This window comes from Gracilinanus agilis, chromosome 2 (assembly GCF_016433145.1).
Source record: "Gracilinanus agilis isolate LMUSP501 chromosome 2, AgileGrace, whole genome shotgun sequence".
Classification (NCBI taxonomy): domain Eukaryota; kingdom Metazoa; phylum Chordata; class Mammalia; order Didelphimorphia; family Didelphidae; genus Gracilinanus; species Gracilinanus agilis.
Genome location: NC_058131.1, coordinates 49,085,357 through 49,113,114, shown reverse-complemented (window position 1 = coordinate 49,113,114; position 27,758 = coordinate 49,085,357). Strand labels below are relative to the sequence as shown.

Below are 27,758 nucleotides of genomic sequence, written 5' to 3'. Positions count from 1 at the left end.
ATTACCTAGCCCTTACCCTTGGAACCAATCTGAAATACCTCTTCTAAGATGGAAGGTGAGGAGTTTTTGTTGTTGTTTTTCAATATTCAGTTGTCTTATTTGTAAGAGTGAAAAAAAAAACAACTAGAAACCACCTTTATGTTCTGTTATTGGGGAAATGGCCCAAAATACGTATACATAATGGACTGTCAAATTGTATATATATGAATGGAAAGGGCCATTATTGCGCTGTCAAAATGGCAATGATGTAGAATGCAAAGACATTTTAGAAAGAATGAAGGAAAGAGTCTTTGGGCACATTGTTGTCTACAGAGAATTTTTAAAGACAACATCAGCCATAGAGATTTAAGTATACAAGAGACAGAGAAGAGATGGGAAAGAGACATAGCAATGAATTCATTTCTGAAAGTTTTGATGCTCTTTTCATCTATTCATTTGTAAATAGTTTAGATTTCCTGGCTTTTCTTGGGATCTTATTCCTTTGTTTAAACAAGAATGACATTATATATATATATATATATATGTCATTCTCTCTGGCTTTTTCTGACCCAGACAGGATTCACTATCCCAAGCTTCTTTTTTAAACAAAATTAACTGGATTAGCTTAACAAAAAAAAAAAAGATATATATTTAAAATCTTACCTTCTGTCTTAGAATCATACTAAGTATCCGTTCCAAGGCAGAAAAGCAGTAAGAGCTAGGCAGTTGGGGTTAAATGACTTATCTAGGGTTGCATAACTAGGAAGTATCTGGGGTCATATCCTCTAAGTCACCCACCAACATTTGAAATAAACAGAGAAAGGAGTGTTTGAGTAGGACGGATGCGGATCAAAGCATTTATCTTTCACATCCGTGTATTTATGGTTTTATTTGGGATTTTGGTTATGCAGGAGTGTGCTCTTACAACAGTGACTGATATGGAAGTACGTTTTGCATGACAATAAAAATAAAATTTAAAAAGGAAATAAACAGTTTTTTTTTTCCAGTTATAGTCTGCAGCTGAGATTGAGCAGGGTGCTGGAAGGGCTTCTTGTGACCCCTTTTGACTAGATTAGAGCTCTGGGGAGAAGATAGGGCTGCTGTTTCTCAGGCTGTGGATTCAAATCACCTGCGTTGCTTGCTGGCTGAGTTCTGGTCTGTTGTCATTCACACTTCTGCTCGGGCTTGTAGGAGCTTTGCGTGTTCGAAATGATGAGACACTGAATGGATGGGGGACAGCCAGGGCTACTCTAGAACCTTGCTGATTTCAAGTTTTAACTGTGGGCATTTTCCCTGGCTGTCCCCCTTGCCTTCCCTCTGTTAATCATGTCTAATTTATCTTGTGGGCATGCTGGCTCTCCCATTAGCAGGAGCTTCTTGCAGGCATCCACAGTACTTAACAGTGTCTGGCACATAGTAGGCGCTTAATAAATGCTTGTTGACTTAATTTTTCTTTAGGAGCCAGCAGGCATAGGGATGGAGCTTCTTCCACCAGCTAGCGTCCCAAGGTTAAGGGAAAGAAGAGAGATGGCAGGCTAGTTTTTAAAATTGTTCTCTGAAGGTGGCTCATCCTCGGATTTCCCCAGGGGAAGTGAAAGGGGAGGAGGATCAGTTTTGGGAACTGGTACCATTATGGCTCAGAGAAGGAACTTAGGAAATGAGGGGTGAAGTGAAGCCTTGGATGCTGGTTTCATACTGTGTGTAAAGCAAGGAGCTCTGAAGGGCTTTGTCCTTCATGGCTGCCTTGGTGTCGTCCCCACAGGCTGGACTGCTATGGAATATGATGAGAAGCTGGCTCGGTTTCGACAAGCCCACCTCAACCCCTTCAACAAGCAGCTGGCTGTCAGGCAGCATGAGCAGCCAGCTGACAAGGATCCTGAGGACCTCTCTCCAGAAGGTGAGTACTCTGGGTTTGAAGGGGAGAAGATCCCACAGAGACAGCAGATGGTGGAGTGAGAAGACTGGGTACAAATCTTGGCTCTGACATTTACCACCTGAATGACATGGGCCAAGTCACTTCATCTCCCCAAAACCTCAGTTTCAGGGGAAGCTGGGTGGCTCAGTAGATAGAAAGCCAGGTCTGGAGATAGAAGGTCCTGAGCTCAAGTCCAGCCTCAGAGACTTCCTAGCTGTGTGACTCTGGGCAAGTCACTTAATACCATTTGCCTAACCCTTACTGATCCTCTGCCTTAGAAGACCTAGAAGACAGAAGGTAAAGGTTTTTTTGTTTTGTTTTGTTTTGTTTTTTCATTTTTTAAGAAGGTAAAGGTTTTAAAAACAAACAAACAAACCTGTTTCCTTGTCTGTAAAATGGGAAGTCTCTGGGGTCCTTGCCAGCTCTAAATCCATGAGTCCTTTGTGACCTACATCACCTGCTCCCTTCTCTGGTCCATCATCTAGGTTAGCCTTTGCTGCCTACCCCGATGTTGACTCCCATCCCCTGACCTAAAAGTAACCTCTTTGGGCCACTAAGAAGAAGGCTATGGCCCATCTCCTCCTTCCTTATGTCTAGATTACCTTTCCCCTTTACCTAAGGCAGAATCCCTAGTTTCCCAAGTAAAACCAGAGAAGCAATATAAGTAATGACTATGAAAACGTAAAGAAAAGAACCCAATTGAACATTATATTAATTATAATCAAACAGCCCAAAAAAGAGTTGAGAAAATGCCCCTCCCTCCCTTCATTGCAGAAGAGGGGTACTACGGATATGGAGTATTAGAGACACTGCCAGACACAGATGATGTGATAGCTTTATTAAACTTTCCCCCACCTTTCTTTTTTGTATTTATTACGAGTGATGCCTGAGTAGGAAGAAGGAAGAAATATATTCTAAAACTAAGCCAATAGAGAAAAATAATAATAAAAATAAGATTTTTTTTGAAGAAAAAGAAGCTTTAGCTCCCTTAAAAATGACAAAGCTCAGCTCCTACAGGGAAGTTTTCCTGATCTTTAGTAGCTTAGGCAAATCACAATACCTCAATTTCCTCAAGTATAAAATAGAGATAATAACAGGGTTGTCATGAGGATTAAATCAGATATTTGTAAAGTATTTACATAGTGCCGAGCAAATTGCAGGAATTATATAACTGCTATTTGTTATTGTTATTATTCCAGGTCTAATTGTTAGTACCCTCACCATCAAACCCTGTTATATGTATTTTACATCTTTCTCTCTTATTTTTTTAAGCCCTTATCTTGTGTCTTAGAGTCTATACAAGTATTGACTCTAAAGCAGAAGAGTGGTAAGGGCTAAGCAATTGAGGTTAAATGACTTGTCCAGGGTCACATGTCTAGGAAATATCTGGGGCCAGATTTGAGCCCAGGTCCTTCAGATTCCTAACCTGGCTCTTTATCCCCTGAGCTACCTAAGTATCTTACTTTGTACGTTATTTTGAACTAGTAGAATGGAAGCCACTTGAGATCAGGGCCTGTTCATTCTTTGTCTTTGCATCTCCAGTACTTCACACAATTGCCTGGAAAATAAATATTTGTTGAATTGAACCTCTGGACTGTTGACTCTAAAATATACAGTAATGACTGTCTAGCCTGAGGCTCTTGACCAGGAAGGAAGGAGAAAGAAAAGAGAAACTGTTAACCCTAGGAGTGGAAAGAGTTGAATTTGGAGATTATTTGGGGATTTCAGTTATCTCTGTACTCTGGTCCATCATTGATAACAAGTAATCTGTAGTTCCTTTTGCTTTGGTTAAGAACTGGTTAGGAGAGTCAGCTATTGCTGGGAGAAATAGCAGATGAGACGGCCCCTTCCCTCTGGGCAGACATAGCTGGGGCAGAGTTTTATTCTCAGAATTCCTGCTGAACAGGTCTAGGAAGGAACAGAGGAACTATCTTCTCACAGAGGAGAAATGGCCTTTGTTAGAAGAACTAACTCCTGTAGGGTCCCTGCTCTTGGAGGAGAAAATGGAAGAAGAGGAGGATGTCTGTGACCCTGCAGAAGGCACTCATTACTCAAAATGGCAAAACCAGTGAAGTTAGAGATCTTTGTCCTTCCTCTTGGGCCACTTGGCCCTGGTACCTATCTGTTCTCACTGCTATCCCCTCCATGACCCCAAATGAACCTGTATCTTATCTCCTTAGTTTAGCAATCATTAATTTGTTGTTGCTCAGTTGCTCCACCTCTCTCCCTGGGTTTTCTTGGCAAGGATACTGGAGTGATTTGCCATTTCCTTCTCCAGGGCATCCAGTGAAAGTTTTATATGATCATTTTTAAGCACCTACTATGTGCTAAGGCCTGTTCTAGGCACTTGAGGAACAAAGACACAATGAAAGCTTACATTCTACTGACTCTGAGTCTTCCAAGAAGATTAGCTCATCCAACAAACCATTTCAAATAAGGGTACTAATGGGAGGAGGCTTTGAGGCAATAACCAAGGCCCACTTTCCTTCCCAAATAACATAATGTAATTTCATAATTTCCTTTTTTCTTAATTTTTTTCCAATTATTAGACATTAATTGTCCCTCCCTCATCTCCCTTTCCAGTGGAGAGAGAAAGAAGAGAAAAACCAAATCCTTGTAACAAATGTGCATAGTCAAGCAAAACAAATTCCACATGAGCCATGTCCAAAAATGTATTTTTTAATTTGAAAAAAGTATTTAATTAATTTAGAATATTTTCCCATGGTTACATGATTCATGTTCTTTCCCTCCCCTCCTGTAGTCAATAAGCAGTTCCTCTGGGTTTTACATGTGCCATTGATCAAGACCTATTTCCATATTATTAATATTTGCATTAGGGTGATTGTTTAGAGTCCATATCCCCAATCATATACCCATTTACCCATGTGATCAAGTAACTGTTGTCAAAAACATATTTCTTGTTCTTCCTATTTAATCCAATTACCTCTCTGTCAAGAGATAGGTAGCATTCTTCATCTTTGGGAATTAAGTCGGACCATTTTGTTTTAAACTCTTACCTACTATCTTGGAATTGATACAAGTATTGGTTCCAAGGCAGAAGAGCAGTAAGGGGGATGTAAGTGACTTGCCCAGGGTCACACAGCTAGGAAATATCTGGGATTATATTTGAACTCAGCTCCTCTTGACTCCACACCTGGTATAGTATTCACTGTGCTACCCGGCTGCCCCAGAGTTGGATCATTTTAAAGTTACTCGTTGTAGGTTGCTGTCACTTGGATGGCAGGACATGGTTTATATTTTATCAAGCTCTGAGCAGGGAAAACAAAGGAGAATTGCCCTCCTTCATAGATGGGGGGGGTGTATATGCCAGAGGTACCATCCTCATTGCCAGTAGCTATCTTGCCATGGTGAGCTGCTCAGGATCTTCAGCTGCCAGGGGAAAGAGGGTCTTTCCCAATCTTTGGGGACGTTTGGTTGCTATTGCTGTTGCCACTGCTACTTCCTTCCCCTGCTTCCCACTCACCTATCTTCTGCTTTCCTGAGGCTCTAGATGGGGAAGAAGAAGGAAGCATGGTCTAGTTGTCCAGCATTTTGGGGCCCCTCAACAAAAATGAAAAATGTTCAAGATCTGTCTTGAGTCATTGGCCCATGACCTATACTAGTTGTTTAGTCATCCAGTTATCTCTGACTCTTTGTGACCCGGTGGACCATAGTGTGCCAGTACTGTCCATGGGGTTTTCTTGGCAAAGATATTGGAATAGTTTGCTATTTCCTTCTCCGATGTACTATTTACACTTCTTCATGGCAAAATGAGTGATTAGGGGATCAGGGTCCAGTTGGAAAGATGTTTTTTTTAAAGCCAAGAATGTAAGGCTGAGAGAGGCAAGTAGAGGTTTAGTAGAAGAGAGCCAGACCTAGAGACAGGAGGTCCTGGGTTTAGATCTGGCCTCAGGCACTTCCTAGCTGTGTGACCCTTAACAAGTCACTTAACTGCCCCCCCCCCCCCGCCTTTAACCCCATTCCTAGCCCTTACTGCTCTGCTGCCTTGGAAACAATATACAATATTGAGTCTAAGACCGAAGGTAAAGGTTTAAAAAAAAAGAAGAAGAATATAAGGCTGAAAAAGGTTTGTCTATATTTTAGGGAAGGGAAAGGTTTAATTAAAAGGAGTCCTGGCAAAGTTTGTATTTTTATAATAAAGTTTAGTTGATAATTTAAATAAAATCAAATGTAGTTAGATTTTAATTTCTTTAGCTTGTTTGATGAATAAAAATAATGTCCTTTATAATTTAATATTCAATAACTGTTTGACTTGAGAAAAAATAGAAATATATAACTCCTTGGACACACATTCTGATGATGTGTGGTGTACATTTCTTTCTTTTTTTTTTTTTTATAACCTTTATTCTGTCTTGGAATCAATACTGAATATTAATTCTGAGACAGAAGAGCAGTAAGGGCTACACAACTATATTTAAGTGACTTGCCCAGAGTCATACAGTTAGGAAGTATCTGAGATCACATTTGAACCCAGAACCTCCTATCTCTAGGCCTTCTGTCCAATGAGCCACCTACTGGCCCCGCAATACATTTTTATGCCCTCTCGTTCGGTTGTGATAGTCTTCAGTCTACTTCTGTTTGCCAGAATGAGAGAATGATTTTACTTCTCTAGCCTAGTGTTTCTTACCCTTAATGTCTTTGCTTTCTGCCTGTGGAGGCTTAACCAATAGGTCCTGGAGAATATAGGGAGCTATGCTATGAAAATAAACTACCAGAAAGTGTTTTGAAATGGGGGCAGGGAAGGGGTCCTACTTGGCCCTGAGTGGTCAGTAGCTCAAAGCTCAGAGCCCCAATTCTGTTGGAATGAAAGTTTTTATTTCAGAGGATGCTCTGGGTTTGAATACTGAAAAAGAGGTGCCTTGATTAAGAGACTTGGGATCTTAATGACTGTGGGAAGAAAACATCTAAAAAAAAAACAACTAAGATCAACTGTCTATTCCCATTTTTTCCCTTCTCTGTGACCCACTGAAGACTCACCACTGGAGCCTCCCCATCAGGAGCCAGAGTTCCGGTGCACTGAACGCATGATGGACCTGGGCTTGGCCGAGGACCACTTTTCTCGCCCTGTGGTATGTGCCCCTGGGAAGTGAAATCTACCCACTGAAAATCTACGTGGACTTCTGTCTGTGTGGGAGAGAAGGACCCTCAAGTTTCCTCCTTCTCCCCAAAACAAAGGATCTTGCTACCCATCTAAATGTAGCCAAGTCCTAAGTATCTGTTTTCTCTAGTCCTTTTATTGTTGTCCCTAACCCAGGAGTTCTTTACCTGTCGAATCCATGGATTTGCTTTTTAAAAATATTTTTATAACAATTTCAATATAATTCACTTCCTTCTTAAACTCATGTATTTTGTTTTATGCACTGAAAAACCTTATTTTGGGAAGGAATCCAGTGTTCCACAGACTACCAAAGGGGTCCAGCACACAAAAAAGACTGAGAACCCCTCTTCTAACCTATCACTATTTCACTTCTCCTTCTGGGCCACTTTCAGCCTCAACACTTTCTCTAGTGGTATCTTCCTTGACCTGAGTACATCTGGGAAGGAGGAGGAGCATCATAAGGGGTTCCCCTTTCCTTTCTTTTCCTACTCCTAACTAGATTGTGAGATCAGGAGCCCAGAGTCCTTGTCTGATCTCCATGCCTTTCCTTCTCTTAAATCCTTACTTTCTAGTTTAGTAATAACTCTAAGACAGAAAGGGAAGGGCTAAGCAAAGTGACTTGCCCAGGGTCACACAGCTAAGAAATGTGTGAGGCCCGATTTGAACTTAAATCCTCCTGATTCCAGTCCTGGTGTTCTATCCACTATACCAGCGGTTCCCAAACTTTTTTGGCCTACTGCCCCCTTTCCATAAAAAATATTACTTAGTACCCCTTGGAAATGAATTTTTTAAAATTTTAATAGCAATTAATAGGAAAGATATATGTATTAATGTTTCTACCTTTTTCGTAAAATATAGTAAAGAAAAGTGTAAATTAGAAACGTTGAACTTTGAAATTATGAAACTATTTATTGAACTCAGAATAGAATGTAATACAAAAAGAGTTAAAACATTTGAAATTCCAAATGCGCCTGTGGCCATCACTGCTCCCCTGGATCACTGCAGCACTTTGGGAATCACTGCACTATACCATGTAGCTTCCCCATCTCCATGCCTTTTTACAGGCTATCCTTCAAAGTGGAATTGCACTCCCTCCTTACCTTTATCCCTAGATGCCTTTGATAGCTCAGATGAAATGCCACCTCTCACAAGAGGCTATTCCTAGGGGTAGCTAGGTGGCTCAGTGGATAGAGAACCAGGCCTGAAGATGAGGTGGTCCTGGGTTCAAATGTGGCCTCATACACTTCCTTAGTTGTATGACCCTGGGCAAATCACTTAACCCTAGTTGCCTAGCCCTTACCCCTCTTCTGCCTTGGAACCAGTACCTGGTATTGATTCTAAGACAGAAGCTATGGGTTTTAAAAAAAAGAGGCCATTCCTGATTTACCCCATTGTATTGGTACCCTATTCCCCATGAATTTGCTTTATGTTTACTTATCTATGTCGATGACCCTCCTTTCCTTCTCGTGGATGGCAGGAGCTCCTTGAGGGCAGGGGTATTTTTTGTTGTAGTAGGCATTTAATAAATGTCTGTCGAATTTAATTTAATTCACTGATTGCCCTTCAGCATGTCACTTTCCTTTGCTGAGCCTCATTTCCTCATCTATAAGAGGAAGTCATTATGCTGGATGAGCAAAACAAGTCTAATGCCTCTTCCATCAAACAGCCCTTCCATTACTGGCTATCCTATTCCCCCTGACATCTTTTCTCCAGGCTTAACATCTCCACTTCCTCCAACTAAACCTCCAACTAAACTCAGGCCCTTTAGCACCCTGATTTGTCTCCTCTAAATATATTCCAGGTTGCTGGTGTCCTTCCTGAAATGTGGTACCCAGAACTGAATGCAGCATCCTGGCTGCTGTGTTGTGATGGGGGACCATCCTCTGACTTCTCAGCCTCTCTTGCCAGTTGTAGGCACTAGGACATGTAGCTTTGGCCTATAGGTCTTATGTGTATATAGAACTACCAGAAATTATTGGGCTTGGGGGATCAGTTTGGTTTCACAGAGTAGGGAAAGGTTCTGCCCAGTCCTGAGATTCCCGACAGTTCTAGGCACTACTAAAGGGAAAGCATTTGCTTAGCAGGTGCTCTTGGTTTGGGTACTGAGGCAGGGGTTTGCTGACTTAAGTTCAGAAGATGCTGAGATCATAGATGTGCCTCTAACCCCATGCTCTGTCTGGGCAGGGTCTGTTCCTGGCTTCAGACATCGAGCAGCTTCGGCAGGCCATTGAGGAATGCAAGCAGGTGATCCTGGAGCTTCCAGAACATTCTGAGAAGCAGAAGGATGCTGTTGTGAGATTGATCCACCTCCGGCTGAAGCTTCAGGAGCTGAAGGTGTGTACATACCCCCATCCCATCCTATCCCTTCCCACTGAGAGCCAGAGGGCAAAGTCCAGAGGGGCATAGGTCAGAAAGGAATGTAGGAAGTGGCTACCTGATTCATCCAGTTGGAACATTCTCTTGCACAGAACTGGGAAAAACTTCAGAGTGCATCTGGCCTGACCTAAAGCTAACAGTGATTGATCCCCATTGCTACCTGCCCACTGCTTGGCTATCTAACCTTCCCCAGAAAAGTTCAAGGGAGGGGATCTTCCATTCCATTTTTGGACTTCTTTCATTGTTAAGTTTTTCCTGCCACGAAGCTACCTAATCTGCCTTTCTGCAACTTCCACACATTCATCATAGTTATATCCTCTGGGATCCAGCAGAACAAGCCTCATCCCTTTCCCACATACAAGCCCTTCAAGTACTTGCCTACAAAATCTTCTCTTCTCCCGGATAAACATCCTCATTTCCTCTAGTTGATGCCAGTATGGTGCTGTCCTCAGTCTCTTTGCTACCCTTATTATCTTGCTCTGGATGTTCTCTAATTTGCTGTTGGCCTCCCTAAAATGAAGTACCCAGAACAGAATGCACTGCCCTAGATGGGATCTGACAGGGGTGCCATCACCTCATTTCTTCTAGATAGCCTGACCTTTGTCCATAGCAGTTAATCATACTATGATTATAAGTTATTATTTATGGTTCAGAAACAGCCCACAACCAATTGCTGCCTTCAGGTAAGTTCATGAGGCACGAGGGACATGCTCTGTAGATTTCCTTATCCAAAATAAGCTAGTCACTTTTCAGACACCCTAGTCCCGACTATTTAGAGTCCTTTGGAATGGGGAGAGAGAAGTCACTTAAATAAGGGTGTTTGTATTCATTCTTTCCTCTAAAGATGAGGGCCATGAACTGAGAAGTCAGCCTGTGGTAGGAGGAGTGAAGAGGAAGCCTTAGGGAATCTCTTCCTTCTGCCCCTTAATACACCTGCGTCCCCTGTCCCCATGCTCTAGGATCCCAATGAGGATGAACCCAATATCCGAGTCCTCCTTGAGCATCGGTTCTACAAGGAGAAGAGCAAAAGTGTCAAGCAGACCTGTGACAAATGTAGCACCATCATCTGGGGTCTGATCCAGACATGGTATACCTGCACAGGTGAGTCACAGGGACCGTAGACTCCTCCAGTATGAGAAGAAACAACAAGAGTGAGAGTTGATGAGGCTTGATGGGACTTGGGCATGTTCTTACCTCTGGTCCTATCTGCTCTAGGTTGCTATTACCGTTGTCATAGTAAGTGCCTGAACCTCATCTCTAAGCCCTGTGTCCGCTCGAAGGTCAGTCACCAGGCAGAGTATGAGCTGAACATTTGTCCAGAGACCGGCCTGGACAGTCAAGATTATCGCTGCGCTGAATGCCGGGCGCCGGTGTCTCTACGTGAGTGTTCTCTTTATGTCCTTAAGGGACTTGTGGTATGGTGTACAAGATAGGACAGAGACCAAGGAAGATCATTAATGCCATGAGAGAGCAGTTAACTGCCAGATTCATGGTATGAATATATATATATATCATTGGAATTCTGAAGAGGGAGTCATCTCAGGGCTGGGTCACCCAGGGAAGGCTTTGATGAAGAGATGGAGGCATCAGCTAAGCCTTGAAGGAAGAAAAGGACTTAAAGAATGAGGAGTGGGATGAATGAGATATTCCAGGAAGGAAAGAAGCAGGAACAAGTATGGAGATGCAGAATGTTTGGCACTTTGAATGGGTTGGAATGAGATTAAAGTTTGACCCTCGAATAAATGGGATTATCCCAGGGGATGTTGAGGAAAGATCACTGGGAAATTAGGTTGGACAGGAAGCATGGTATAGAACGGGATTCTCTGAATTTTTTTAAAACCCTTACCATTCATCTTAGATCAATACTGTGTATTGGTTCCAAGTCAGAAGAGTGGTAAGGGCAAGGCAATGGGGGTGAAGTGACTTGCCCAGGGTCACACAGCTAGGAAGTGTCTGAGGCCACATTTGAACCTAGGACCTCCTGTCTCTAGGTCTGGCTCTCAATTCCCTGAGCTACCCAGCTGCCCCAATAAACTCCTTGACTTTTATATGTGTGCCTATGTGTGTATTTAGTCATTATGACTATATTTTAATATAATTGTATATTATTTTCTTTGTAATATATATTACATATATGTATTAATATGTAATAATAAATAAAAGTATAATATATAATATGTCTATTAACATAGACATATTATATATTATATATAAAGAATATAAAATATAATTTTCTTTGTAAGCCTATGTCTTTTATACAATTAAAAACTTGATTCTGAGACAGGATCCATAGGCTTCCCCAGGCCACTAAAAAGGTCCTTGACACTAAAAAGGTTAATAAGCCCTGCTATAAGGAGCAAAGGACGGGCAGTCAGGAGTGTAGTTCTGAGTCTCAGCAGTCTCAGCATTTACTGTCTTTGACATTAGGCAAATCTCTTTACTCTTCTAAGCCTAATGGAAGCAATTATATCAGCAGCAACTACTCCATTGGTAAGTTGTAAGGGAATCATTTTGTATTGCATCATAAATGGGTGTTAATAATCATAAAAACATTGGCAGTGAAGCCTGGGGCTAGGGCATGAATGTAAAGCTAAGGAGTTTAGATATTATCCTGTGGGGAGCCACTGAAGGTTAGCGTGGGAAGAGGGCATATGCAGAGCCGTGTTTTAAGAAAAGAGAAGGTGGCTTTGGGATGTAGGATCCTGGCTGACCTAAGAAAAGAATGGGTTGGGTTAAGAGGGGGCCTGATCATCTTGTTTAGTGAATATCTGGAGAGACAGCTAAATAAGAATCTCTACTGTCAGCACTTTTTTCCTTTCTCTTCTTTTAAAACCCTTACCTTGGTAAAAAACAAACAAACAATATATGTGTGTATATATATAGTTTTTTTATATTGAGTGTATATATATACATATATATTTATACATACATACATATATATTGAGCATCCCTCTTTGTATTATGGGAAGTATAATTTTGTAAATTCCATCTTCAAACAAGTCATTAATAAAATTGAATGAAAAAAACAAACTTAATCTGTTTTAGAATCAGTACTATGCATTGATTCTGAGACAGAAGAGCAGTAAGGGCCCAGCCATAGGAGTTAAGTGACTTGCCCAGGGTCACACAGCTGGTATGTGCCTGAGACCAGATTTGAAGCCAGGACCTCCTGTTTCTGACCTGGCTCGCAATCCATGGAGTCCCCTAGCTGCCCCCTCACTCAGCACCTTCTTGATTTGGGATCAGTGTTTAGGACTCGGCCTTCTTAAAAAAAAAAAAAAATCCCTCTTCTTGCTTGGATATATTGCTTTCTTTTACTGACTTTATATTTTGTTTTTATTTTGTTCCTCCCAGGGGGTGTGCCCAGCGAGGCTCGGCAGTGTGACTACACCGGCCAGTATTACTGCAGCAACTGCCACTGGAATGACCTGGCCGTCATTCCTGCCCGTGTCATCCACAACTGGGACTTTGAGCCTCGGAAGGTGAGGAGGCTAGACCGGCCTGGACCCCTTCCCCAGATCCCACCCTGCCTTTCTCTTACAGGCAGGGCCATTGGAGTTGGAAAGAAGAATGGGAGGCAGGAGGTGGGGAGCCACTCTCTCACTGCCCTGGCCCAAGGGAAGGTGGCCCCAGAGGCTGTTCCTGGGTGATAAAGGCAGTGTCCTCCCCTAGGTATCTCGTTGTAGTATGCGCTATCTCACGCTGATGGTGTCCCGGCCGGTGCTCAAACTACGGGAGATCAACCCACTCTTGTTCAACTATGTGGAAGAACTGGTGGAGATCCGGGTAAGCTGGGCAGGGCTCTGGGGCTGGTTCCTGACTTGGGATCATTCGGCAGGCATGTATATGCCGAGAGCTGCGCCAAGGGGAAAATGGTCCCAACAGGGGACTTCGAGGCTTTGCGGAGGAAACAACGTGTTACAGTCTATAAGAGCAAAAGATATACCAAGTAAATGCAAAGTAACGGGAGCAGAGAAGGGGGGAACGACTAGCTCTCAAGAGTCCCCAGAGGCATCCGTGGAATGTCTCGCACACCAGGAGGTGGAGCTGGAGTGAAGCTTTGAAGGAAGCTCAGATTTCCAGGAGGCCAAGGCAAGGAGGGGATATATTCCAGGTAGGGGAAGGGCTTCTGGGCAAAATGGCTTTTATGAGGAATGTCCTGTTGGCCAGCTTAGTTGCAATGTAGAGTATGAGAAGGAGAATCATGGGTAAATGACTTGGAAAAGAAGCCTGGAGCCAGATGGGATGAAAAGTCAAACAGATAATAATAGCTCACATGTAGATAGCCCTTGGGCAGCTGGGTGACACAGCGGATAGAGCATGGAGTTGACTCAGACACTAGCTGTGTCACTTAACCCTGTTTGCCTCAGTTTCCTCATCTGTAAAATAAGCTGGAGAAGAAAATGGCCAACCAGGATCTCTACCAAGAAAACCTCAGATAGGGTCACAAAGGGTCTGACATGTCTGAAATGACTGAACAACAAAATATAACACTTATTTCATGCCAGGCACTGTGTTAAGAGTGTGGATTTTAAAAATAATATCCAATACTCCAAGTACTATATTTAATAAGATTTATTAATATTTAACTTGAAGCAAAAGGAAACTAAAAAAATCTAGAGAAACAGGGAGAGAGCTCAGGAGAGAGCTCATTCAAGCCATTCACATGGAAGAGTGTGTGAGAGAGGTATTACTCAAAACTTAAATATAGTAAAGTAAAAGACTCACATAAGCCCAAAGGAAAAGGGAATTTTGGGACAAGGGAAGAATTCTGGGAGATGAAGTCTAAAGGATACAACATTTCCACTTATACAAGAGCTTTACAATTATTATCTCATTTAATCCTGACAACCCTAAGAGGTAAGTACTATGATTAATTCCATTTTAGAGATGAAGAAATAAGGCAAACAGAGGTTAAGTGACTTTTCCAGGTTCACACAGTTAGTAAGTATCTGAGGTTGGATTTGAACTTAGGTCTTCCTGACTCCAGGCCTTATACTCCATTCACTGTGTCAACTGCCTGCTGTTATAATGATACTCTCTACTAGATATAGATGTAGATGAAGTATAGAGAGAGGATGATATGACACCTCCCTCCTTTATAACAGTTTCCCAGGCAGGATCCTTAGGTCAATGGATGATATTCCTTCAGGACCCACCTGGGGTTATTTGATATTATATAATGGGCTCTTCAGCTGGGTAACTGTTGGTATCTGACAGAGTTTCTCCCTTCCCAAAGAAGCTTTGAATAACCACTTCACACTTTAAAACTTTGATTGTATTTAATAAAGAGGGATAATGGGATTGGATAGAGGTAATGGGAGACCCTAATTAAAATGATAATGATGAATCTAAACTGTAGGCAAGTAAATGAATTAAGATGGTTAGCTTCTCTCTGGTACAGCCTGGCCACAGCCACACCAGAGTAGACAAACTGCTGTATAATTTTTCAGCTTCTTCACTAGATGATATGCCTAACCAGTTTGAGATCTCCACCCCTTTCCACCCTCTTCTTCTCCTGCCCACTTCCCGGATCCCTCCTGGGCCCTGGGAAACCTAGATAACTAAGATGATTGAATTCCTAATTTCTAGGGGCAGTAGAATCAGATGATGGTCTGGGTACAGGTTGTTGATGGTACAGGAACAAACAGGAGGAGCTTGCAAGGTTGAGTCTGCAAGTCTCAATCCCACAAAATACCAGGATCCACTGATCTCAGGTCTCAGGGAAAGAAAGGAACCCCTGCCAGGGCTGCCAGGGTTGGTTTTATACCCTCCTGGGCCAACTGCCCTCTCCTGTGTCTGCACGCCCCTCTGGGAACATTCCGACATCCAAAGGATCCACCTGTCAATCACAGTGTGGACTCCTGGCTCCCAGAGTTTCAATATAACACTGCTCACAGGGGCTTGTATTTTCTTCTAGAGGCACAGGACATTTTTGAGCAGTGGAATCACATCATCAGCCCTGTGCTTTAAGAATATCACTTTAGAGACTGGGCAAATGATGGGTTGTATAGGAAAGAGACCAATTAAGGGATATTAGAATAGTGTAGGTGAGTTGCATTGATAATCTGAATTAGAGTTGTGTCTGTATGAATGGGGAGAAGAGAGAATTGGAAGCTGTGTACACGACTAAGAATTAGCAAGATAGGTACCTGGTTGGATATGGAGACAACGGAGAGTGAAATGTCAGGTTTGGTGCGGCTGTGTCCTGTGTAGAGCAAACACACATGATAGGAGCTGGCCTCTAAGGCAGCAGTTCTCGAGCTTTTTGATCTCAGAAACAACTTTAGATTCTTAAAAGTGATTGAGGACCCTTCCCCAACAAGCTTTTGTTTATGTGGATTATGCCATTGTTTATTTATTTATTGTGCTTATTTGTTTATTATTATATTATATTACATATTATATTTATGTGTCATTTATTTTATTATTATTTATTATTTATCAATATTTAAGATTAAAATGTCTTCATTTTATTATAAAAATAGTTTTGACCTCATGGACACACAGAAAGGGCCTTGGGGGTCTTCCAACAATCTCTAGACCATATTTTGAGAACCACTTCTCTAAGGCAGAGGTCGCCTTTAAAAAAATTTTTATTTTTGTATCGTCCCTGTGATTCCACTGGTTTATGGCAGAGTTACCAAAAACAATCAGCAGAACTCTAGAGCATGTCCTGAACCAGATCAAAACGTAATTGGGAAACATTTAACAAAATAAGTAAAAATACATTATAATATAGATACTGTTAATTTGTGGTTTTCTGTATCAGTATGCTGTCTGCAAGGATCCTTTTCTATCTGACACAACTGGCATGAGGAACTTGCAATGAGGAAATGTCCTTTATCAGTACAGATCGGTGCCTTTTCTGAAATGTATGTCTTTTTTTTTTTAATTTTTTTTTTTTTAATTTTAACCCTTAACTTCTGTGTATTTGACTTATAGGTGGAAGAGTGGTAAGGGTAGGCAATGGGGGTCAAGTGACCTGCCCAGGGTCACACAGCTGGGAAGTGTCTGAGGCCAGATTTGAACCTAGGACCTCCCATCTCTAGGCCTGGCTCTCAATCCACTGAGCTACCCAGCTGCCCCTGTAATGTATGTCTTAGAGAGTTGCCTGATATATGGAGAGATTAAGCAGTTTCCCCAGGGTCACTCTGCCGGTGTGTGTCTTGATTCAGGGGTCAGCCTTCTGTCCACCCCGCAGCACAGACTCTCTACGGCATGAGTGCCGCGACTCGAGCGTCTTATGGCCAAAATCTAGACTATATCGCCTTTTCCCAGGGCTCTGATGTTGGCTGCTCGTGGTTCATCTTTTCTACCTTCTCTGCAGAAACTGCGGCAGGATATCTTGCTCATGAAGCCATATTTCATCACTTGCAAAGAGGCCATGGAAGCTCGTCTACTGTTACAGGTCAGACAACTTCTGGGAAAGTACCTGGGAAGAGAAAAAAAAAAAAAAGAGAGAGAAAAGCAAAGAGAAAAAAGTGGCCAGAGTAATTAATGGGTGTATGTGTAGGTTGTGTGGAGCCACGTTCAAAGATGTGGCCTGTTGGCATTAGCTTGACTGATCACTTGATAGCACTTCTTCTCTGCTATTAACATCATCCGATCCACTGATTTCTTCTCATTTGAGGCTACCAAGTGAGTCCAGATAAATATGGTTATGGCGAGCCCCTTCGGGTCTCCACTCCCCATTCTAGCCAGCTCTCCACGTTAAGGAGGCTGAGGGAGCTCTGGCTAAGTTTGCCCGGGAGGACAAGAACCGTTGTAGGACCAGAAGTTGTGTAGGAAGTGGGCTGGATGGGGCGCGTGAGTAGCTGGGCTCCCAGTCCAGAGCAGCTTTGGCCTTCCAGCTCCAAGACCGGCAGCATTTTGTGGAGAACGATGAGATGTACTCCCTGCAGGACCTAGTGGACATCAACATCGGCCGCCTCAGCTGCTCTCTGACGGAGATCCATACCCTCTTTGCCAAACACATCAAGCTCGACTGTGAGGTGAGGCATGGTCCGTAGCGAGGCGCTTGAACCCTAGCTCTGTGGGTGAAAGCTGCCCAACAAGCACGAGGAAGGTAGATTTGGCCAATTCCTGGTCCCTAGCCAGCTTACGGGAGCTAAAAGAGGGTGGCTGGAGAGAGAGAGAGCAGGGCAGGTGTCCAGGCGAGCTAGTGTTTGTGGGGAGTGAGTGAACTCATCAGATCCCACGGGTGGATTCACTCTCTTTATGCAGACTTCCAGATCTAGCCATCCAGCCCAGATTTCTCTTGAACTCTGATTCGGCATTACCAGTAGCCTATTGGATATTTCCATTTGACCTTTCAAACTCAATATGTCCAAAACAAAACTCAGTAGGTATATTTTCCCCAAAACCCATCCCTCGTCCTAATATGCTTATTTCTATGGAGGGCTCCACCATCCTTCCATATAGATATAAATTCACAACCTTGGAGTCATCATTGACTCTTCTCTCATATCTAGTCCATTGTAAAGTCTACCATCTCTATTATATCCCCCCCCACCCCATCTCTCAACTCACGCAGCCATTAGCCTAGCTCAGACCCTCATTACTTGTGGCCTGGGCACTTCAGCAGCCTGATAATTGATATTATTTCTAGTTTATGACTTTTTTCAAGCCATCCCCTATACAAGTGCCAGAAAAAAATTCTGAAATTCATGTCTAATTGTCACTCTCTGCTCAAAAATCATCCTTCACTTCCCATTGCCACTAAAATAAAAAGACAAACTCTCCAACCTGGAATTTAAAGACTTCCATAATCTTGGCTCTCCTCTGCCATTCTAGACTAGTTCATATTTCTCCCTCCCTTGCGCTGGATGTTCCAGCCAGATGGACCTCCTAACTCTTCCCTAAACAAGCTATTGCTTGCCCTGTGTCCCACATGCCTAGAATACACCTTCCTCACCTCCGCCTCCTAGAGTCTTGTTTCCTTTAAGGCTCAGGTCAGACACCCCTCTTCAAGGAAGGGGGGCCCAGGTAGTACTGTGGATATCCATTTATATTTACATCTCTTTGTACATATTCTATCCTCCCCACTTCTGGCAGAATAGAAGTTCCCCAAAGGCAAGGATTGTTTTTCTTTCCTTTTTTCTTTCCTTTTTTTTTTTTTTTTTTTTGGGTATCCTCAATGCTTAGCATACTTCTTTGCACACAGTAGGTACTTAATTATGTAAGTGCAGTGAAAGAGCAAGGATGAGGTTCCTTGTGGGGCTGCCCTGTTTGTGCATTTGCCTTAATTGTGTCTCCTCTCATCCTCAGCGGTGTCAGGCCAAAGGCTTTGTATGTGAGCTCTGCAAAGAAGGTGATGTGCTTTTCCCCTTCGACAGCCACACGTCGGTATGCACAGACTGCTCTGCTGTTTTCCACAGGTAGGAACCTTCCTGGCTTCTTGTCCTGGCCTCGTTTGCAGTAACATGGCCTTATGATTTGTGGTCTCCGTCTGCCAAGCTGTGTTTCCATCCAGGTTTTCTCCTGCAGGAGCCTCTAACAGGCTGCTTTCACTCCTGAATCCTGTAGTCGTGCCCTCATGAAATCAGCTGGGGGGAAGGAGGGAAGGGGACCTAACATAGAGGTTCACACACACATCCGTGTGGAACTAACCATGTTGCCAGATGTACAATGCCTTTGATGTCATGGAAAGTGTCATGGTCTTAAGAGTCAAGGAGGAGGGGGCAGTTAGGTGGCTTAGTGGATTGAGAGCCAAGCCTAGAGACAGGAGGTTGATGCATCCTAGCTGTGTGACCCTGGGCAAGTCACTTAACTCCCATTGCCTAGCCCTTACCACTCTTCTGCCTTAGAACCAATACTTAGTATCAATTCTAAGACAGAGGGTAAAGGTTTAAAAAAAAAAAAAAAAGTGAGTCAAGGAACCTGGATTCCAATCCTGGGCTCCACCACCTATCAGTGTACAGCTCTGTGTTCTCGAGCAGATTTTTACACTTTGGTTCCATTATTTATCATCAATTCACAATTTATCATTATTTATCATCAATCAATTTATCATCAATTACACTTCGGTTTCATTATTTATGATCAATCATCAATTAATCAATCAACCTCAGAAGGTTGACATGAAGAAAGGATTTAGTAATACTGGTATTAAAAAGTTCTCTATGTGTTATTATTTATTGATAATAATTCGATATTACTAAGCAGCATTGGGGCAGGACAGAGGGTTAATAGTCATTCCGTATTCTTTCCGTTTCCTGAAGGATGTGATCCCACTGGCTGAGAGCTTAAAGAACCGGCATGCTCTGGCACCGGCTCTGGGGCAGAGCAGGGATGTTGTGGCCCACATTCCTATTGGGTTGTTGAGTTAAGCAATACAAGTCTTAGAGCAGCTTCCCGGTGCTAAGTTTAGTAAAGGGTACCAAGGCTAATGGGAGCAGCCCAAGAAAACTGCTCTGAGAGATGTCGTTACTCTCTGTGTCCAAAATATCCCAGGTCCCTGCCCTTTGGCCCACCCAAAGCAGCTCCATCGCTCTGGGGTGGTCTTTCCCTTAAAGGGCATGTAACGCGAGGTGCTGTGTGATAGAGGGGTCGGGGCTAGCCCGCTCTTCATGGCAAGGGCATCAGATGGACCAGGAATGGCCCTGCTGTCCTGAGTGGTTCCTTTTGAGAGTCCCTTGGCTGACCTAAATACCTTTGCTTCTGTTCTTGTATTACTCAGGGATTGCTACTATGACAACTCTACCACATGCCCCAAATGTGCCCGGCTGAACTTGCGGAAGCAGTCACTCTTCCAGGAGCCCAGTCCAGAAGCTGAAGCCTAGAACGCTGGCAGCCCTGACCCAGTGCCCTGCCAACACACCAGCCACTGCCAGCACCAAACACAAGGTGTTGCAATATTAAGGAGACTCCCCAGTGATTCAGGGAGTAGCTATGCTGCTGGCTCCTCTCCCTCTGTGGGACTGGAGATGTGAACAAAGCAAAGAAGGACAGTCATCCAAGAGCACAGAGGACAGGCTTCCTGTGGAACGAAGAGATGAGGGTGGTTCTCGGGTACCATGTTGTGTAGTGAATGCTATCCCAGCTCTCAGGGAAGGAGCTATGGTATGAAGGGGTCTAACTGGGCAGGAGCATCCACATTAGTCTCAGCTCCTGTGTTGGTGGGAATGGGGTATGAGGCAGATGTCCTCAGCTCCACAAGGAAGCAAAGCCCAGCTTCCCTTTGGGACTCAGGGTGCCATGCCCAGGGACCCTTTCTGGTATTTCTTCCTTCTTGGTGTGTGGGAAGCTGTGTATATATAGACCAGGTCCTGCCTCTAGACTGGAAGAGTAACAAGTTTAGCTACCAGCATGGACACCCAATGAATCTGGGCCAATCAGACTCTGTTTGGAGATTATGAGAACTTCTTTCCTGAGATTGTTTATGGTTCCCTCAAAGGTAGCAGGGGGTTTTTATCTAATATGTCTCATACCACCTCCCTCCCTGGGACCTCTATCTAGCCTTTTGGAGGCTGCTAGTTTTATTGGCTAAGGCTGTTAATTATCATCTACTATAGCCCTGCTCCCCATGTCCTTGCTAGAGACACCTGGCCAAGTGGGAAATTTTTCTTCTTATTCTAGGTCCTTTTGGGGAGAAAGAGAAGCATTACTGGGCTAATGGGCACTGCCCGTCTTATATTTTTGCTTAATCCATCTAACCCTCCTTGTCTCTGCCCATACCTCTGCTAAAGGCAGAAGAAATAGGTGCTTCTCTTGCTGGGTGGCATGACAGGTACTCTTCCTTCTTTGGCTCAGTTTAATTTGTGTCTTTGGTGTTCTTGGGAAGGCCACTATATAGGGGGCTCCCTGAGAAGGGATGCCCTGGACCCCAGACAATATAAGTGATGGGAGCTGCTCTGTGCAAATACTGGGTCGGTCATAAAGAGAAAAATACAGAAGCGAAAAAATATAAGTGAAAAAAGTTTGTCAGGAGAGAAAGAGACAGAACACTCTTTACAAAAGGCAATCTTCACATTTCTCTGGACCAAATTGCCATCCAGGAACCTTGTTTTCGCCACTCTAGTTCCCCATGAAGGAAGACTTTGGGGCTGGAGAATGCAAGGCTGGAAATTACAAGGCCTTTCCTGAGTATTTGGCAGTCTTTTTGTTTACATGTAGACCGGGACATGCTGACCCCATTTCTAGCCTCACAAAAGGCCCAAGTTTGGGAGCAAACTGCTTTATTCCCTTCTGCAAAAGATAAATGGTGACAAGTAGGAGGATGGGGATAAACTTTGAATAAGGAACATTTGTATTAGGTAGCCATTTTTCATTGTGGAATTAGAGGCTATATATCTCTTCTAGGGCCTTTACCCCTCCTCCTTCCTCTCTTCACCAGGCTTTCTCATTCCTTTGGGGTTCAGAGAGACCACATACTGGAAGATTATTCTATTTGTAAAAAAAAGCCCCTGATGGAGATTATAGCTGAGTTTCTATCGTAAGGGGGAAGGGTCCCAAATACTTGGTGAAGAAGAAAACTACAGTGTCTTGAAAAGGAGAGCCATGCCCTACTCCATTCAGGTCAGTCCCTTAACACCCCCATTGTAGCACTGACAGGAAAGTATTGACTTTTGAGTTAGAGAGGTAAATATCTGGGTCAAAGGAAAACCATGGAAAAAATCACCAGGTCTCTGTGATATCCTCAAGCTTTAGTGAGCTGGGTTGGAATAATAGCATGTGGAATATCTGCCTCTGACTATAACCTGTTTCCCTAGCAGTGGCATTCTCATGATCTTTGCTTCCCTTTTCCTTCTCTGCACATGTTATGCTTGAGCTGGTCTTGTACTCTCTCAATGCAGATGGTATACAATGTCAGAAAAGCAGCTTTAGGACAGGATGAATTGGGGCTCCCTTTAGACATCCGTTTCCCTTCCTGATTAGAGCAGGAATTTTTAGTGTTGACAAGAGGACAAGGTGGCTCCATGGCACAACTTGCATATTGGACAAATGGAACATGGCCCGGTTAGTCTCTGAATCTCAATGAATCCTCCATTTTCATTCTATTCCCCTCTGGGACCTATCATGGCAAGAAGACAGAATTATGCCCATCTGCTCAAATTCTGTGGTTTGGGGCAAGTCATTTTAGTTATATGTCTCAGTGTGCCCCATCTTAAAAATGGGGACAGTAATAGTAATACTGACCTACCTCATGGTGGGGCTATGAGAAAGTTAATGCAGATAAAGCACTTTAGCAGATATGTGTATAATGTGAGTGCTAAATGTTATTTTACAGGACCTCATACTTCCTTATCCTCTTTGTAATAGAAGGGGAGGGGGAAATCAACTGACTACTTTTTAAAAATATACTTTGATCTTTTCCTCATTCCCAAATTCCCATAATTCTCTTCTATGTGATACTTCTGATCATTGAATTGGATTTCTGATTTACTCTGGAATAAGGGTCATTTATGTTATTGGGGTTTTCCTAACATGTAATGAGTAGGAAAGAACCACACAAAAAAATGACTTCACACAAAAATATAGTAGGCTAGCAATTGTTGGGAAAAGTCCATTCTCTTTCTTCAAGAACCTTGCCTCCTTTACTATTTCTTCTGGTGGAATAAGCCCTGCTTTTGACATAGATCATGGGTCCCATAAGTAAAGTAATTTCTTGGATCTTCACCAGTGTCCCCAAAGTCATATTTACAAAGGAAAAAATAAGCCAAGGGGCCAGCTAGTAGTGTGTAACAGACACACTCCATTATGTCCTACCCTTTCTGCAGACAGATGGAAAATGCCTCCAATGAAAACAAAGTGGGTTAGGCCGTGTGGCAGTATCTGCCTTTGGTAAGCACAAAGCCAGGCTGCTCAGTGGCAAGCAAGGTACCCAAACAACTTGCCTGAGAAATGGATTCAGCAATTGTATTGATTATCCAAATCATTGTATTATTAAATAATTTTAATGTATGCTGTGATGTGTGGTAATGCCCCCCCCCACCACAACACACACACACACAGAGTTTATATACCTTATATATAGATATAGATATTTTTCAATATTTCTGATTTGGGTGAGTAGATGGGGTGATTTTGATGTAACAAAACTCATAGCTTTTTTTTTTTAACCCTTACCTTCCGTCTTGGAGTCAATACTATGTATTGACTCCAAGACAGAAGAGTGGTAAGGATAGGCAATGGGGGGTCAAGTGACTTGCCCAGGGTCAAACAGCTAGGAAGTGTCTAAGGCCAGATTTGGACATAGGACCTCCCATCTCTAGGCCTGGTTCTCAATCCACTGAGGTACCCAGCTGACCCCTCATAGCTTTTTTAAACAAGAAAGAGTTCTGGGAAAACAGTAGTTAAGATATACCCAGAAGTAGAGGAGCTATTTCTTTCAGCATCAACCAGAAGTCTCAAGAGATAGGGCCCAAGCCTTTGTATAGGTGAAAGTAGATCTGGGGTTTATTCAGTCCAATTCATGGTTATCACTCAGATCTTATTAACTATAGCCACTGCTTGGTATAAGAAATCCTGCTAAAGGTCTGTCCTTATATTTATTACATACCACCACCACCTAAACAGTGGTCAAACATTAAACCAATGAAGCCAATCTCTTATGTTTGAATGAAACCTGATTCAGCAAAAGGAATTTATTTATACCCTTTGACACCTCAAGGTACATACAAAAAGATAAAAAGTTAGAAGTTTTTGGGCTGCTGATTTCTAAAATCTTTAAGCTGAACTGCTCTAATCTGGGAATTTCAGATCCTATTGCCAGGTGTAGCTCCTTGTCTTAAAAAAAATCTAAGGGACATTTTTAGAATTAAAATAGAATATTTATAACTGACAAAATGAAAATACCATCACTAAAAACAACAAATTCTGGCTTGACTGCAAAGTAAGACTTAAAATTGTGGGAAGGAGACAGGAAGACATTAGGATCCTTTTCTATATCATGAAAAGTTCTTGTTGCTATTTCATTTGTCTTTTCTTTACTAAAACAATTTCTGCCCCAAAAAAGAATCCTAAGATAGTTGTTTTGAATGTTGCTTCTTCTTATTGTATTGTTCTGGATAACAGTTAATTGTATCATTGACTCCTCTTAAAACTTGAAATTTCCTTTCACTATTGGGATCATTATTAGCGAGAATTTGCATGCCTGCCTCAAAATGGGAAAAGGCTTCAGACAGTTCTTTTGTGGTCAGTTGCTGGAGGATGGGTGGAGCATCTTCATTCTCTTCCTTTTCTTCTGCAGCTTGCTCTTGTTCTAATTGCATCAGTTTCTCATTAGATCACTCTTCATCTTGGGACTGTAGCAACTGGCCTACATCTTCTACAAGTTCTCCAAAGCCTATGGCATTTGCAAGGGCCACAATGTCTTGCTGAATGTGTAATAGTTTGTGTTTGAGAAAAACTATGACCATGAACACACTCGGGCTGTATCTTCTTCCACACACTATTCATCAGAGATGACTCAAGTTCATTCCATGCTTCAACAATGTTCTCCACAGCATTCATGATGCTGTATTTCTCCAAAATTCCCAAGTGTACCCTTATCTTCTCCATGAGTTTCTCATATAAGATGTTGAAAAGTTTTCAGATAATGAGCCTTGAAAGTCAAGATTACACCTTGACCCATGGGTTGGATGGGGTCAGCTTTGTTTTCAATGAGGTATTCTATTCTTATATTATCAGAAAGATAACTTAAATTTACAGCGTGACATGGGGCATTTTCTAGGACCAGTAGTGCTTTGTTGGCAAGATTATTTTGGTCACAATATTTTTCAACTGCAGGACAAAAAAAGTATGTAAACCATTCATGAAAATACTCCTTGTTACCCAGGCCTTTTTGTTGGAGCACCAAATCAGGTAGATTTGGTTTAGAGTAGCCCTTGATGGTCTTGGGATTTTCAGAATGATACACCAGCAAAGGTTTCAACTTAAAGTCACCTGCAGCTCTGCCTCCTAGAAGAAGCATTAGGAGATCTTTCGCTGGTCTAAAGCCTGGGGCAGCATTCTGTTCCACAGAAATAAATGTCTTTTCAGGCATACGTTTCCAATAAAGTCCTGTCTCTCCAATGTTAAAAACTGTAATGAGGTGTATACCTACCTTTTTGGATGATGCTTTTCAGCATTTCTGAATACTTAAGGTCACCAGCTCCAGCTGTGCTAGCAGTTTCATTACCTTGATGGTGGGCAAACCATGCCTTTCCTTAAACCTCACAAACCAACCTCAACACTAAGTGTTTCCATTTGTGAGCCTTCACCTTGTTCTTTATGCAAATCATCAGACCTTTTGCCTTTTCTTGAATGATAATTGTGCTCATTGGCACATTCCACTGGTTCTGATCTTCAATCCATAAGCTTAAGCACTCAATCACTGTGCTTCGATGCCTAGGTCAGCTGTGTGACCAGTAAGGATGAAGCAGCAGCTTCAGAGCTTGCTTTTATTTTCTCTTTATTGTCTCCCATAGTGGCCACTGTGGAAATTGCCAACCCTAATGCTTTCGCAGTTTGGCTGAGCTTTTCACTCACTTCAAAGCTTCTCAGGACTTCCAGCTTCACATCCAGTGTGATGGCCTTGCATTCTCTTTTTGCACCTCTGATGCTAGTTACACTCAAAAGCCTCTACCCTGGCATTTTCACTTTCAAAGCATGATAAAAATTACAGACCTTGGTGGGTGGGTGGCTAGAGGGCCTCTTCCACCTGTGGTGGAGGAGAGCAGCCTCCTTCTTCTGTTGGGTTCACCCCGGTCTTAAGCCCAAGACTGAGGCAAGGAAGGGCCTGCTGCGGGGGTGGAGGCCCTTCTAGGAGTGAGGAGCAGTGGCTCCGCCCTTGGCTTTGCTCATTCCCCGGAATAGGCAAACTGTGTGTGTATGTATGTATAGGGGGGTGGTACTGTGGGCCAGGAGAAACTAAAAACTGACGGGTTCCTCACTTTGATTCCCTCTGTCCCGGCAAAGATCCAGAGCAAGCAGGTGCCCGCTAACTCTGGGCTGGACCACAGGCGGGGTGAAAAATTTCATTTCAATGAGAGGACCCCGGAAATAGGCGCCTAAGATGATGCCTGCACTCAGCATCACCCAATGCCGGGGGCGCAACCGACGGGAGACTGGAGCTGGCAGGCTCTGTCCACGCCACGCGCTAGAGCCGGACGCGGGCGTATATTTCCTGACTATTTTTTTTAAAAGACATGTTCTGCCGAAGACACCTTAAATTGAGGCCTGGCAGACTCACTACGCATGAGCCACGAGGGCCCGTCAAGGGGTGTGGCACGACTATGACCGCTTCTCTCCTGCGCCTGCGCGTATGTGCCCGGACTGCGCGAGGCCAGGGGGGGGTGGGGTATGTCGCACAGGCTGCTGGCGGCGGCGGCGGGGAGCCGAGCGGTGGTTCTGCCGCTGGCCGCGCTGTGGAGATCTGGCTGGGGCGCCGGGAACCATAGCACGGCTAGAGTGGGCCTGAGGGCTCTGGGCACTACCCGACAGGTGAGCTGGGTAGCCGGCGCTGGCCTGTTTCCGGCCGGTGCCGAGGGCGTGCTTTTCTCGCCTTAGCGCCTTGGTGACGCCATCAGTGCGCGCCGGATGCCGGGACGCAGCAAGGGTCGCGTGGGGTGGGACTGCACTTCGCTTAACTGCCCTTAGCCCGCGCCTTCCTTCTTTTAGGCGTTTAGCCTTAGAGTTTAGACCTGGAAGAGACCTTAAAGCCCACTCTACCCTCCTTTTTTCCCCTTCTCTCTTGCTCACGGGACCTTAACTCTCTTATATTGTTATCTCCCCTTTGCATATAGACGTTTGCACGCGCCCTTTCCCATTGGACTAGGAGCTCCTTGAGAGCAGGGACTTATCTTCACTTTTTTGTGTTTCTCGTGGGCTTGGAACACCGTTGAAGCTGAAATGCTTATTGACAGAATGGCACTGATAACCAACCCCCCCCCCCCCCCCGCACGCACACACCCTGTGCGTCCCCGGCCCCTCTCCCCTCCGACATACGTGCAGTTAATTCATTCCTCTAACTGCAAACGCGCTTAATACGGTGCACTAAACTAGGCACCAGAAACCAGTTAATAAGAGATGAGTAAGCCCTCGAGGACCTCGAAGTCTCAAAAAGACGATGTGACACGTACTCAGCCAAGTTAGAACCTTTTGGCTGAATTTTGTTCTACCTGTAAGTCATGAAACTTTTTTTTTTGTTTGCCTTTTCTTGAGTAATGAAGTTCATAGGCGTGCAGAGTGCTATCAGTTAAGATGAGAGTGCTCTGTTGGGGGGGAGAAAGGAAAATTTTACATAAAATGTTAGGTAGAAGCAACATCAGCAATCATCCTACCCCTTCATATTATAGATGAGGAAACTGGCAGGGATGAACATCATAAAGGAGCTTGCGTTTCTGGTGGATCACCAACCATACTAAATGGATTATTTTCTTACCC

General features: G+C 43.4%; 2 protein-coding genes across 2 annotated transcripts in view; both read left to right on the top strand.

Annotated features, from left to right (window-relative positions):
- DEF8 (differentially expressed in FDCP 8 homolog) lies at window positions 1–23,294 on the top strand. Its single transcript, XM_044663158.1, has 12 exons — window positions 1–55; window positions 1,742–1,876; window positions 6,887–6,984; window positions 9,198–9,347; window positions 10,349–10,490; window positions 10,605–10,769; window positions 12,744–12,871; window positions 13,062–13,175; window positions 16,720–16,800; window positions 17,243–17,383; window positions 18,660–18,769; window positions 20,071–23,294. The coding sequence occupies exons 1-12, from the start codon at window positions 49–51 to the stop codon at window positions 20,171–20,173; spliced, it is 1,374 nt and encodes a 457-aa protein (XP_044519093.1). The 5' UTR covers window positions 1–48; the 3' UTR covers window positions 20,174–23,294.
- Window positions 23,295–26,659: 3,365 nt separating this feature from the next.
- Window positions 26,660–27,758, top strand: part of LOC123234596 (AFG3-like protein 1) — a 31,451-nt gene continuing 30,352 nt past the window's right edge. Inside the window, exon 1 of the mRNA XM_044660519.1 lies at window positions 26,660–26,816. Within this exon, the coding sequence (XP_044516454.1) occupies window positions 26,676–26,816 (141 nt within the window). The 5' untranslated portion in view covers window positions 26,660–26,675. The remainder of the gene's footprint in view (window positions 26,817–27,758) is intronic.